Raw genomic sequence first — 12228 nt, forward strand, 5'->3', positions numbered from 1 at the left:
TTTGTTACTGTTTTTTACTATTGAGTGGTAAGTAATATATTAAAAACCTTCTGAAGAGTCTGCTAGAAAAAAATTCAGTATCATATCCATGGTTCCCTTCTAGAAATATTCAAGGAGGTTAAATGAGATTGTCTCTGGTAGAGAGGCAAGGTCAGGCAAAAGACAGCTTTTAAGGCTGACCACTCCTGGCACAATCGTGGGTCAGTTTTGTCATCAGAGGGTTTGCCTTCTTAGCTGTGAACCATGCTTTATGTACACACAAATTCTTTTTCTAGGTATTTATATTCAGCTGCATATGATTTTTTAATAGGAGTTATTTCTTGGTTATTTGCTGCTTTCAGACCACCCAAATAGAAGAGATCATGATTTGGCCCCATTTCATAGGTGGGAAGGCTGAACAAAGCACTCAGGTTAGTGGCTAGTTGAAGGTCTCACAACAGAAATCAGTGAGAGTCTTTCTTTGGTTTTGTTCTCAAATTTAGGGGCAAATTTTCCTTGATGTTTATTTTTAGTCTCTGCCCTCTTTTCATATCCAGTCTACCCTAAAGCTCTGTTGTACCCTAGCACTTTAATTCAAGTGCCCCTTTGTTCATCTGTTTTTATTCACCCATATTAATAGTCTTGACATAGTTAGGGACTTGGATGGGCATATTTTAAAGTAAAATTTAAAAATAAACCTTATTGTTCCTTCAGTCTTGGAGGTGGAACATTCCTAGGCCTATGTTGCTTGCTGACTGGTTGTGAGACCTTTGAAGAAGCTCTGGAAATGGCAGCTAAAGGCGACAGCACCAATGTTGATAAGCTGGTGAAGGACATTTACGGAGGAGACTATGAACGATTTGGCCTTCAAGGATCTGCTGTAGCATCAAGGTAGAGATTAAGTAGCTAGGAGCAGTAGTGATTAAACACAAGGCAACCTCTCCACCCTGGCCATTCACTAAGTTATGTTTTAAAATGTCAATCCACCAGCCTGGTGCAAATACCTATTGTATCAGAGCTCAGATTTGATCTCCTGCCCTTGAAGCACTGAGATGTTTAGCTCTTGATGCTTGTTCTTAAAATAAGGCAACTTTGAAAGAAGGTTCTAGAAAACTGCAATAGTTTCACCTGTTCCATTCTTGTCCAGATATCTAGAGACATTAAATTTTTTTCCCCCATCAATGGACATGCTACTTTGTCCCTGTTAAGAAAAGGGCAGTCAGCCATGCATACTGCAATCCTGTCTGCTTATAAACCATGGTTGCAAAATCAGATCACTTGAGTTTGAACAGTTACTCATAGAGCCTTCCACAATACTTTGGTGGAAGGATGGGCCCTGCCCGAGGCTGATTTTGAACACTCTCGCTAATATTTCCAACATAGCTTTGGCAACATGATGAGTAAAGAAAAGCGAGATTCCATCAGCAAGGAAGACCTCGCCCGGGCCACATTGGTCACCATCACCAACAACATTGGCTCCATTGCTCGGATGTGTGCGTTGAATGAGGTAAGGCCTTACTCAGCCTGGGAAAAGCCGTGTGTCATTCATACACATCATCTTGGTAGTGCAGTGTCTCTTGACTCTAACACAACTACATGTCCTTAGGAAAGCTTCCCTTTACTACAGTCACACCTTACAGAACAGGAGGGGTGTGTGTTGGGGGAGGGAGGGAATATGTGTTTTATTTTTAAGAAGGCACTGGATGATAACAAATGATAAACCATCCAACTGTGAAAACGTGATACGATTACAAACCATGTCGTAGTCTCTCCAACCATCATTGTTGCCATGTGCCCACTGAAATGTGAGGAAAAGTTCTGAGCATCCTTGCACATAACTGCAGGTAAAATGCTCGACTTGAAATATTTGATATTCTCTCTGCTTTCAGCTTCTTTACAGTGTTGCCTTGTGGCATGGAGTTCAAGCAGCATTGTACAGGGCTATCAAAGCACAGAGAGCTTGCTACAGCCAAGGCCAGTCAGAGCCCCAGGCACAAGAAGGGGTGGAGCTGGTGACAGACAAAGTTTTGGTAACATGTTTTGAAGCATTGCAAGGTTCCATTGGAAAACATTGAGACTTTTCTAAAATAGAAGGTGTGTAAAGTAGAACTCTTCACACTGAGGTGTATTAGAAAGACAAGAAAGAGGAGTTAGGGCATGGAATAAGTCATAGGAGAGTATTAAAGAACCATAGTAGATAATGGAGTTTTTATAAATGTAACTTTTAACAGAGATATGACATACATATAGAAGAAGGCTCACATTATAAGCTTACAATTTAATTTACACACACATATCCCTGCATAGCCATCACTCAGATCAAGAAATAAAATAGGTACTCAGAAACCCCCTAGAGCTCCCTCCCAGTTGAATATTGGAATGTCAGTGTATGAGGCAGTCTTTACGATAGATGGGTGCTAGCCCTGCCTCTGAGTTCTGGGGTGACAAAAAACTCACTCTCCTTGCATAACACTGAACAGAGTATGTTACTGGCCTCTAGATCAGGGACATACCTTTTTGGAAGCCCTCAGTTCAGATGGAGTTTAAATGGGAGACTGTTACTCAGAGAAAAAAGCATTCCAGAGATGTTTTTTCAAAGTGCGCTTGAGTCATGGGACTCAACATAACAGAGTTTATTTCTTGACATTAACCTTTAAAGGGTGTTTTTCCAAGTAGCAAAACAAACCCTAAGACCAATATGTGTGTAGTTGGCTGTACTCACGGGCTCTCAAAGGTCAGCTGGTAACACCCCCTGCCCTACAGAGCAATACGTGCCCTTTCCCCTGCTTTCCACAGAGCTGGCTTCTTGTGCCTTTGGCTGGAGTGAGTCAGCAACTCTTTTCACAGGTATTAGAATCCCTTTGGGAGAGAGTGACTGACTTTATTTTTCACTTTTGATTTGAATTTCAATGTTATTGATGGGTGGAGTATAGCAAAAGTGCTTAATTGAAAATGTAGCCATGTTATACACTGGTTTGAGCAACTATTTTTTGTTTCCGTGGGGCTGAATGAGTGAAGTGAATCACTAGTTACCTTGGGGCCAACGCTCCATCAGAGGGTGTCCAGTCAGTGCAGACTACCAGTGGACGCACCGGCAACTGGCAGTGTTGTGTTTCCCCATGAGAGCTGCCACCAAGTCCCTCAGTCCTTGCTTTGCTTTCTGGAGTCCCTTATTTGAGAACCTGTGATTTCAGCCATTTCATTGAGGGACACCACATTTACCAAATCTAACATTTTGCCATGATTCTTGAGATGCTATGAAATGCTTCTCCATCAACTTTAAATTTTACGATTCATATTTTTGAATAGATAATACAAACACATAATATAGACTTCTAAGACATTAGAAGGATACACAAGGAAGTAAGTTACCATTTCCACTTCTGTCTCTCGTGTTAACCTCACTAGAGGCTGCCACTGGTTTCAGGTTTTTTTTTTTTTGTTTTATTTTTATTGTATGTACTACAATATATCTTTTGTTTATATTGTATATAATGTAGGATACATTTATCTTTACAAAGGTAGCAAACTCTATATAACATTCTTTTTGTAAAATGACACATTTATTGAGATATATGCTATACAATTCACCCTCTATATACTATTCCACATCTTGCTTTGTTTACCAGCTTTTTATTAAGAAAATTCATAGGCTGGGTGTGGTGGCTCACGCCTGTAATCCCAGCACTTTGGGAGGCCGAGGCAGATGGATCACCTGAGGTCAGGAGTTCCAGACCAGTTTGGCCAACATGGTGAAACTCCATCTCTGTTAAAAAAAAGAAGAAGAAAATTCATCAACATATATAAAGGAAAGAGAACAGTATAAAGAACCTCCATTTATCCATCAGTGCAGATTCTGCAATCATAAAGGCTTCACAATGCATGCTTTATCTCTCTCTGTTTTCTTTCTCCTCCCTGTGGTCCTCTCTTCTCCATCTTCCCTCTTCTTTGCTAAAATACTAGAAAGCAAATCCCAGATGTTATATCAATCTACTCTATATATTTTATTTTATTTATTTATTTATTATTATTATTATTTTTTTAGACAAAGTCTCTCTCTCGTCCCCTAAGCTGGAGTGCAATGGCGCCCCCTGGCCTCACTACAATCTCTGCCTCCTGGGTTCAAGAGATTCTCCTGCCTTAGCCTCCCGAGTAGCTGGGATTTACAGGTGCCTCCCAACACACCTGGCTAATTTTTGTATTTTTAATAGAGATGGGATTTTACCATGTTGGCCTACCCTATATGTTTTAATAAGCACCTCTAAAAATACTGCCTTTTGCTTTTTGACGTAATGCATCTTTAAATTGTTCATATCAGTATATTTTAAATCACTTCATTTTTAATGGCCATATAGCATGTTAACATATAGATATGCTGTTATTGATTTGTTCAATTTCCTAATGATATTTAGGTTTTTCCATTCTTTTACTATTATTTAAAAATTCACAGTATATTTGTGTATAGTATATACACACATATATATACACACATATCATTTTGCCTACATGTGAGTATATCTATAGGATAAATTCCTAGAAGGAAACTTGCTGAGTCATAGGCTATGTTGACTGTAATATTTACAGATATAAAGTTCCCTCCATAAAGGTGGTTCTAATTTATATTCCTACCAAGCATGTTTATAAGGGTACAAGTTTCTCCACAAAGAAACTTTCTCTTTGATTTTTTTCAATGTAATAGGTTAAAAATTATACTTTATTTAGATATTAACTGTTAATATTTACTAATTACTCTGTTGGGTTGTTGGTCTTTTTTATTGATTTATAAGGACTTCTTTATTAATTAGGTAACAAATCCATTTTATGTGATATGTACTGAAAATATTTTCTCTTTGTTGCTTCCCATTTTGATTTGTTTGTGGTGATGTTTTCCCCCTGAATAAATTTAACTTTTTAAAGTAAATATAGCAATTATTTTGAAATGATTTCCTTTATTATGCATTTTTAACTTCAACATTTTTTTCCAGTTCTTCATGGTTTTCACTAATCTCTCCTTCCTTTCCTTTCCTTTTCTTTCCTTTTCCTTTTCCTTTCCTTTCCTTTTCCTTCCCCTCCCCTGTCCCCTCACGTCCCCTCTCCCCCTCTCATCCCCTCTCCCCCCCCCCCTCCCCTTCCCTCCCTTTCCCTCCCTTTTTTTAACATCTTTGATCCATCTGGAATTTATCTGAAACATGGAATGCTCTTCCAGTTTTAATGCCACTTCTACTTCTGACTTTCTAGTAGGGTAATGCAGAACTGAGCTTTAAGCAAATCCTCGCTTGGTCTCTCTTGTTTTGGGAGAAAGGACAAACTTTTCAATTTAATTAAATTTACCTTTAGTCTGAGTTTTTTAGAGTGTTACTTGCCACCTCTTAGTTTGGGTGATTTGTGGCTAGGTTTTTTTTTTTTTTTTTTTTTTTTTTTTTTTTTAAATGAAAATGTATTAAAAGTACCTCCACTCCTCCTCTACCCACAGAAAATTTTGAGTAGCTAATGGGTTCATGAACATTCATTGTTAAAACTTGGGGCAATTAAAAGGTGATGGTACCAAACCCTGATTACTCTTGAGAGAGTAAGCAGAAAATAATACCATCTTCAAAGACTCTCTTACCTTTGATATGAGTGACCATAGCAACTGGCTCTGTGAGTGAGTGAGTGAGTGAGTGAGTGAGTGAGTGAGTGAGTGATAGGTGAGCAGCCTCTGCATGGTAGACAGGCTGAGCTCAGCTTCGAGCTGAAGAGTATCTGGGGGAGTGGGGAGTATAATGAGTGCACTGGAGCTGGAAGCTTATGGGATTTGAAGCTTGTCTGCATGAACAGGATAGGAGAGGAATGTTCATTAGTTTGTATGCAGAATGCAAAGCCACATCCATGATGACAAAAAAAAAAAGAGTATTTTTTGCTACCATATTTTAACTTATGTGTTAACCAAACAGGATATACCACCATATATATCCTGAGGGCAGAGACTGAGTATTCTTTCTTTCTTGTATTTCTAGTGTCCAGCACAGAGCAAACTGAGCATTATTCATTAGATGAATAAACCATACCATAGCCATTTTATTTATGAGTTGGTTATAAGAGTCTTTTATACTTAGGAGTTGGGGGATTGAGGTATTGCACATGAAAACTTAGCTGAACTTGAACTCTAGGTAAAATTTTACATATGTGTGAGTTTTGGGAGCTTAATTTCATAGCAAACCTAAGGCAGTCTGACATAACACCTGCAAATAAGTCCAGTATCAGTTTCTGCCCTGCCCAATTAAAATCTTATCCTCTTGTTCTTGTAGAATGCACTATAAGGTTGGTTTAACTTCATTTTGGCAATGTTGAAATAATTGCACCAAAAAAAAAAAAAAAAGGAAAATTCACTCTTCAAGGTTCCGTACAGTGACATACAGAACAGTGGGTCTTTGCCAAATGCTATTTTTATGCCATGATTCAATTGTTTCCTTTAACATTTTTTTCTAGAATATAGACAGAGTTGTGTTTGTTGGAAATTTTCTCAGAATCAATATGGTCTCCATGAAGCTGCTAGCATATGCCATGGATTTTTGGTCCAAAGGACAACTAAAAGCTCTGTTTTTGGAACATGAGGTAGGTTGAGCTTGCATAGACTTATTGTTGTATGTGGAGTATATTTTAGGTTGTCTAACATATCAGCAGGTCTCTTAGTTTTTTAAATTAGTCACATAGAAAAGTTGCCATTTATACTTGCATTTACACAAAGGATAAGAAAAAAGTGTATGTAAAATGGAAGCCTTCTTATCCAACAACCACGATGGGTAGTTGGTTAATTTACTTTTTTTTAAAGTCACTGGAAATGTAAGTTAGGACAGCCATTATAGAAAGCTGCATGTGGTTTCAAAAAAAAACTAAAAATAAAATTACCATATGATCCAGCAGTCCCATGTCTGAGGATTTACCCAAAAGATTTAAAATCAGGGATGTCTGCACTCCCATGTTTATTGCAGCACCAGTCACAATAACCAGGTTATGGAGTCATCCTAAGTGTTGATCAGCAGATGAATGCATTTTTTAGTGTGGTACATATACACAATGGAATACTATTCAGCACTTAAAAAGAAATTCTATAATTTGCAACAACATGGATGAAATTGGAAAATATAATGCTAAGTGAAATAAGCCAGGCACAGAAAGACAAATACCACATATTCTTACTTATTTGTGGAATCTAAAACAATCAAACTCATAGAAGCAGAGAGTTAAATGGTGGTTACAGAGGCTGGGGGGTATGGGAAATGGGAACATACATTTCAAAACTATAAATTTCAAATATTCTCACCAAAAAATGTAAGTATTTGAAGTGATATGCATATTAATTATCTCACTAATTATTTCACATTGTATTCATAAACCATAACCTCACTTTGTACCCCATAAATATATACGGTTATAAGTTGTCAATTTATAATAACGTTTTTTAAAAGGTTTGAAGTCAGATAAAATGAGTAATCATTTAAAAATACCTTTCTTTAACCATTGTATTTTACCATAAAATGTGTAAATGTGCATTTACTTACCAATCTTTTGATATGAGACCAACACCTATTTTTGAGCCTGGTTTCTGTCAGTTGAAGTCCTGTAGTTATCTTTCCTTCATAATCTACAATATCATGCACCTCCTTTGATTTCCAGTTTGTTTCCTTAAAGTGGATTAAGAAGTTAAAGATACTTATGAAGCAAGTTAGTTGCAGAATTCTTAGTTTTTTTTCTCTTTTACGTTGTGACATCCACCTAGACAGCAATGATTTCTGACTACCTTTTTCAATATTTCTCAAGAATTTAACTGAATTTTCATAGAACTGACCATCAATTTGTGCTCTTTTTATTGGTTTAGGTGGTGGATAATTAAACTATATTATTACATTAACAGTCAACCTGTCATAAACAAATTTAAGAATAAACACAGCTGACTCTTGGCAAGTAAGCAGCTCAGCTGGTGAAAACAGTAGTACTTGGGCTACTAAGAATAGCCTATTGGCCTTGAGAGGTCAGTGTACCTGACTATTAGTGAACCTGTTTACAAAGGAAATGGAGAGTGTCAGTAAATTCAGAGTCCCTTATGTGGAGTTTCTACCGTAATATGAACCAAAAAGTGGGGGCCCTTCTCTCTTCCACCTCCTCTGTCACCTCCTTTAAAATCAGTGCTGCAGTGCTATAATGAGCTATCACTTAAGGTATCTAATCTCTTGTGTATATTCTAGTAGAAAAACATTGAGAGAGCTAGTATTGTCAATTTCAATTGTAATGAATAACTACTGTTTTTAAATCAGGATTTAGGCATTGAGTGAGGGGGAATGAGGTCCCAGAACCTCCACTCCCCACCCCCAACATCCACAGTATCTGATTATTTATGGAGTTTCCATGTAAGGTTTTGTTTGAAAAAGAAAAAATCATCTGTCTTAAAAAAATAATAATTAAAAAGGAAAAAGAAAACTCCTGTTCTAGTCCAGATAGAGTTGCCATTTTTAGCAATAAAAAATACAGGATGCCCAGTTATTTTATCTGGCATTTATCTGTGTCATATCTGGTAACCATAAGTCCAGATCTTCTTGGCCTAATGCAGACAACAAAGCCTGGAAACTGTCAGGGATAGAAAGTCTTCTTTCTATAACATCACATGGGAAGTTAGTTGGTGGTAAGATAAGAAATAAAATCCAACATTTTGGGGAAACCCACTTCTATAGGTAAAAGTGTAGTCACCTGTGTCACCCTATAATATCCTAAGCCTTTGTGGACTCTGGCTTTGGTTTGCTACCCTGTATCATATCTCAATCTCTATGGCCAGTGAAAACGGAGTATTCTTATAACCCTCATAATGTGTTCCTTAGAAAAACTCTCTACATTCTTAAGGTCACTCTGGCTTACACATGCCTTACTAGAGAATACTATGAAGAGAGAACTTTTGAGTAGCACTGATATGGTGGTTTTCTGATCACCTGCCCTGGCCTTAGGAGCCCTCACTCAATTTCTCATTCACTCAACTAATGTTACTGAACATCTCTTAAGAGAAGTCATCTAGCCAGGCAGTTAAGTGCCTTTTTCTGACTGTGAATTCTTAGACAATGGCTCTTTCTCTCCATCTCTGTTTTAGCATTTGTAAAATGAGCAATTATCCTATTTGTCTCATAGAGTTATTGTGAAGGGTAAATGAGTAAATCCATATAAAGTGCTTAGAACACCTTCTAGCATTAGTGGGGCCTCAATAAATGTGAACTGACAGCAGCAGCAGCAAAGATCTGTCCACATCCTGCCTGTACTAAACACCTACTGCTGCAGTCCTAACTATTGAGTCCAGCAAGTGCCAGAAGAATGGAGTCTCCTGCCTTTTGGAAACAAATTGCTGTGGACTGATTATTTATGCCAAGACCAACTTCAAATCTGTATGTTGAAATCCAAATCTACAAGGTGATGGTATTGGGAGGTGGCCTTTGGGAGGTGATTAGGTCATGAGGGCTGAGCCTTTATGAAAGGGATTAGCATCCTTATAAAAAAGTCTAAGAGAGATCCTTTGCCCCTTCCACCACATAATCCAACCATGTGAGATTGCAATGGGAAGACAACCATCTATGAGGAATAGGTCCTCATCAGACACCTTGATTTTAGACTTCCCGGCCTCTAGAACTGTGAGAAACAAATTTCTATTGTTTGTAAGCCATCCAGTTTATGGTACTTTGTTATATATAGCAGCCTGAACAAACTAAGACATAGTTCTCTAAAAATTTATATTTTTTAATTCCTTTCATTTTCATAGATATGTGGGCTTTTATTTTACAGATCGGCAAAGTGAGGATTGGGCTAATTTAAGTACCTTTGCAAGAGCTACTGAGGGAAGCTTAGGGTTTTCTCCCATGAAATACAGCTTTGAAGTCAGATAGATTTGCTGTTGAGCCCTGGTGTAAGTCCTATGACCCTGCATGGGTAATTTACTTTATTACTTTCTCATATGTGAAATAATAATCAGAATTTTACCATGATAAAGATGAAGATGAAATAGTTATAATACCAACAACCCCTAGCACACGCTTAGCACACATATGCCAGACACAGTTCTAAGCTCTTCCATATGTAAATTTATTTAATATATAAGTAGGTGTCCAATAAATTATAGTTGTTTTTATCATTCTGCCATTTTTCATGACACACAATTTAGGTTTTAAATTTCTCTTTTATCTACATTAGTGGCATTCCTAGGATTATTAAAAACAATAGGTATATGGCAAAGGTTCAGAGATGATTGTTTTTTATTGTTTTCATAGGGTTATTTTGGAGCTGTTGGGGCACTGTTGGAACTCTTCAAAATGACTGATGACAAGTAGAGACAAGCAGTGGAGGAAATAGCCTCCCAAGAGGACAGAAAACTAAAAAATTGCTGCTGTAGAAGGTGAAAGTCGCTTTGGGACGGAAGCCAAGCCATTATGGCAGATGAACCTGCTGGATTTGTAAATAATTTAAAATCCTTCCAGATGATCTTTTACTCTTAGGTTTTGAGCTAATGATTCAAAATGGGGAAATATAAAAGGTTTTTTTCTGTATACTGTATTTTTTTAAAAAAATGGTGCAGCGTGGCCAAACCTACCAATTGTATGCATTAACTTTGAAAAGTTGTGTGATGTTTAAGAAGGACCTGGTATGTAAGCGCTGTTCATTTTTCTTCTGGGGTTTACTGATCAGTGTGATGATTTTAACTTCATTTAGTAATTACTCTAGGAGATTTTATCTTGACTCATATTTTTCATGACGTTTCATGATTTGCTGTTGGTTTCAAATGAAACTACAAATCTGGCATGTTTTACTGTGAACACTTTTGTTATTTGTTTGTTTACCCTTTTTTGTCTTGTTTTTCTGTTTTAATTGTCTTATGAAAAAAGAGAGTTCTTCCTTCTGTTTCTGTCCTTGGATGATCTCCCTCCCCCTACCTGTAACCTTTTTTAGACATAATTGTTCATATCAATCAAGGTGCTGACCAGCTCAATACAAAGTTAAGCACAAGATCTAAAGCTCTCGAAAATGTCTGTGAAGAGAAGACTGAATGTGTTAACGAATTTAATGAGTCTGGCAAAAGTTGCAAATTATATGCAAGTTTGTCTTATCCCTCATAAATATAGTGTTTCATTGGATTTCTTTTATCTAGGTTATATTAAGTTGAAATAGTCTATGATGAAATGTCCTCATCCATGCACAGAATACGAATGGCAGCAAATCTTTGTGCAAGAAGTTTGAAACTTACATTGGGGAAAGCCTCCCAGTAGATTAACTGTTCATAACAGAAGATTTAGGGTAAGTCATGGGTTGAGGTGTCAGGTAGTAATATCTATTTGTTTGTACATGTAATATACCTAGGAACTTTGTAACAAGACATCTTTAATAATGTTAAAGTTTTTTTCATTTTTAATATTTTAAACTAAAAACTGTATTTCAATCTCAGTTTCTAAAATTAAAAATAATTTATACTTATCTATATATTTTTTCTTTTTGAAAGATTGCATTAAGACTGATGGGTAACTTTCAAATGAGGGTCACGTACAAATATTGGAATGCATGAGACCCAGTGATCTTGTGTATTGAGCTTATGGTTGAAAGGGATTTTTGAAAAACAGTACAATTACTCCATGATGAATCTTCCTTTCTCTGCCTTCTGAGCACCATCTTTAATTTCCATAACTTCAAGTCTTGAAGAAGTTGATGCTAATTGAAGAATTCACTTGTCTGGTTAAAATAAAGCCTGTTTCTGTTGTGATGTTTTTAGTGTATATGTTATTTTCATTTCTTAATTCTCATGTTTATAGTATCTGCTTTGTACCATGAAATGACTGTGTGTTGTGTTTTTGCTACTCTACATTTCAAAATTTGAGGCTTTCCCATGAGTGTGGAATGGTCCAAAACACTGTGTCTTCAGGTGAAGCTGTAGACCTATGCAAAGACTTTTTAAATATAGCTTTATTGTTTCTATACAAGTGACTTCTTAATGCCAACTATCACTGCTATATTTGGTAATTCCAAAGGAATTTCAAAATTTGGTCATCACAAATACATTTTATCAACTTCTGTCTGGCTTTGAAAAATTCAGGCAGCTAAAGTGTTCTTGACAGAGGTAAATTTAAAATCTACATATTATTTATAATTAGTGCCTTTTGATGGCCTCTTCTACTATTCCTATTCTCATCTATCAGGGAACAGCAGACCTTGGTTCTGCAGATCATGGTTCTACAAAGGAAATCAGGGCAA

At 36.8% G+C, this 12228-nt stretch overlaps 1 protein-coding gene across 6 annotated transcripts in view; it reads left to right on the top strand.

The window, feature by feature from the left end:
• PANK1 (pantothenate kinase 1) overlaps positions 1-11744 on the top strand; it is a 62602-nt gene extending 50858 nt beyond the window's left edge. For 4 of the 6 annotated variants that reach the window (XM_032245578.1, XM_032245575.1, XM_032245577.1 and 1 more), the window contains 4 exons: positions 694-870; positions 1363-1486; positions 6448-6573; positions 10260-11744. In XM_032245578.1, coding sequence (XP_032101469.1) covers positions 694-870; positions 1363-1486; positions 6448-6573; positions 10260-10319 — 487 coding nt within the window. In that variant the 3' untranslated portion in view covers positions 10320-11744. The remainder of the gene's footprint in view (positions 1-693; positions 871-1362; positions 1487-6447; positions 6574-10259) is intronic. The other 2 variants (XM_032245576.1, XM_032245580.1) reach the window with 1 other exon arrangement.
• The last annotated feature ends 484 nt before the right edge of the window (positions 11745-12228 follow it).

This window comes from Sapajus apella, unplaced genomic scaffold (genome assembly GCF_009761245.1).
Source record: "Sapajus apella isolate SASKATOON/1434 unplaced genomic scaffold, GSC_monkey_1.0 scaffold58, whole genome shotgun sequence".
Classification (NCBI taxonomy): Eukaryota; Metazoa; Chordata; class Mammalia; order Primates; family Cebidae; genus Sapajus; species Sapajus apella.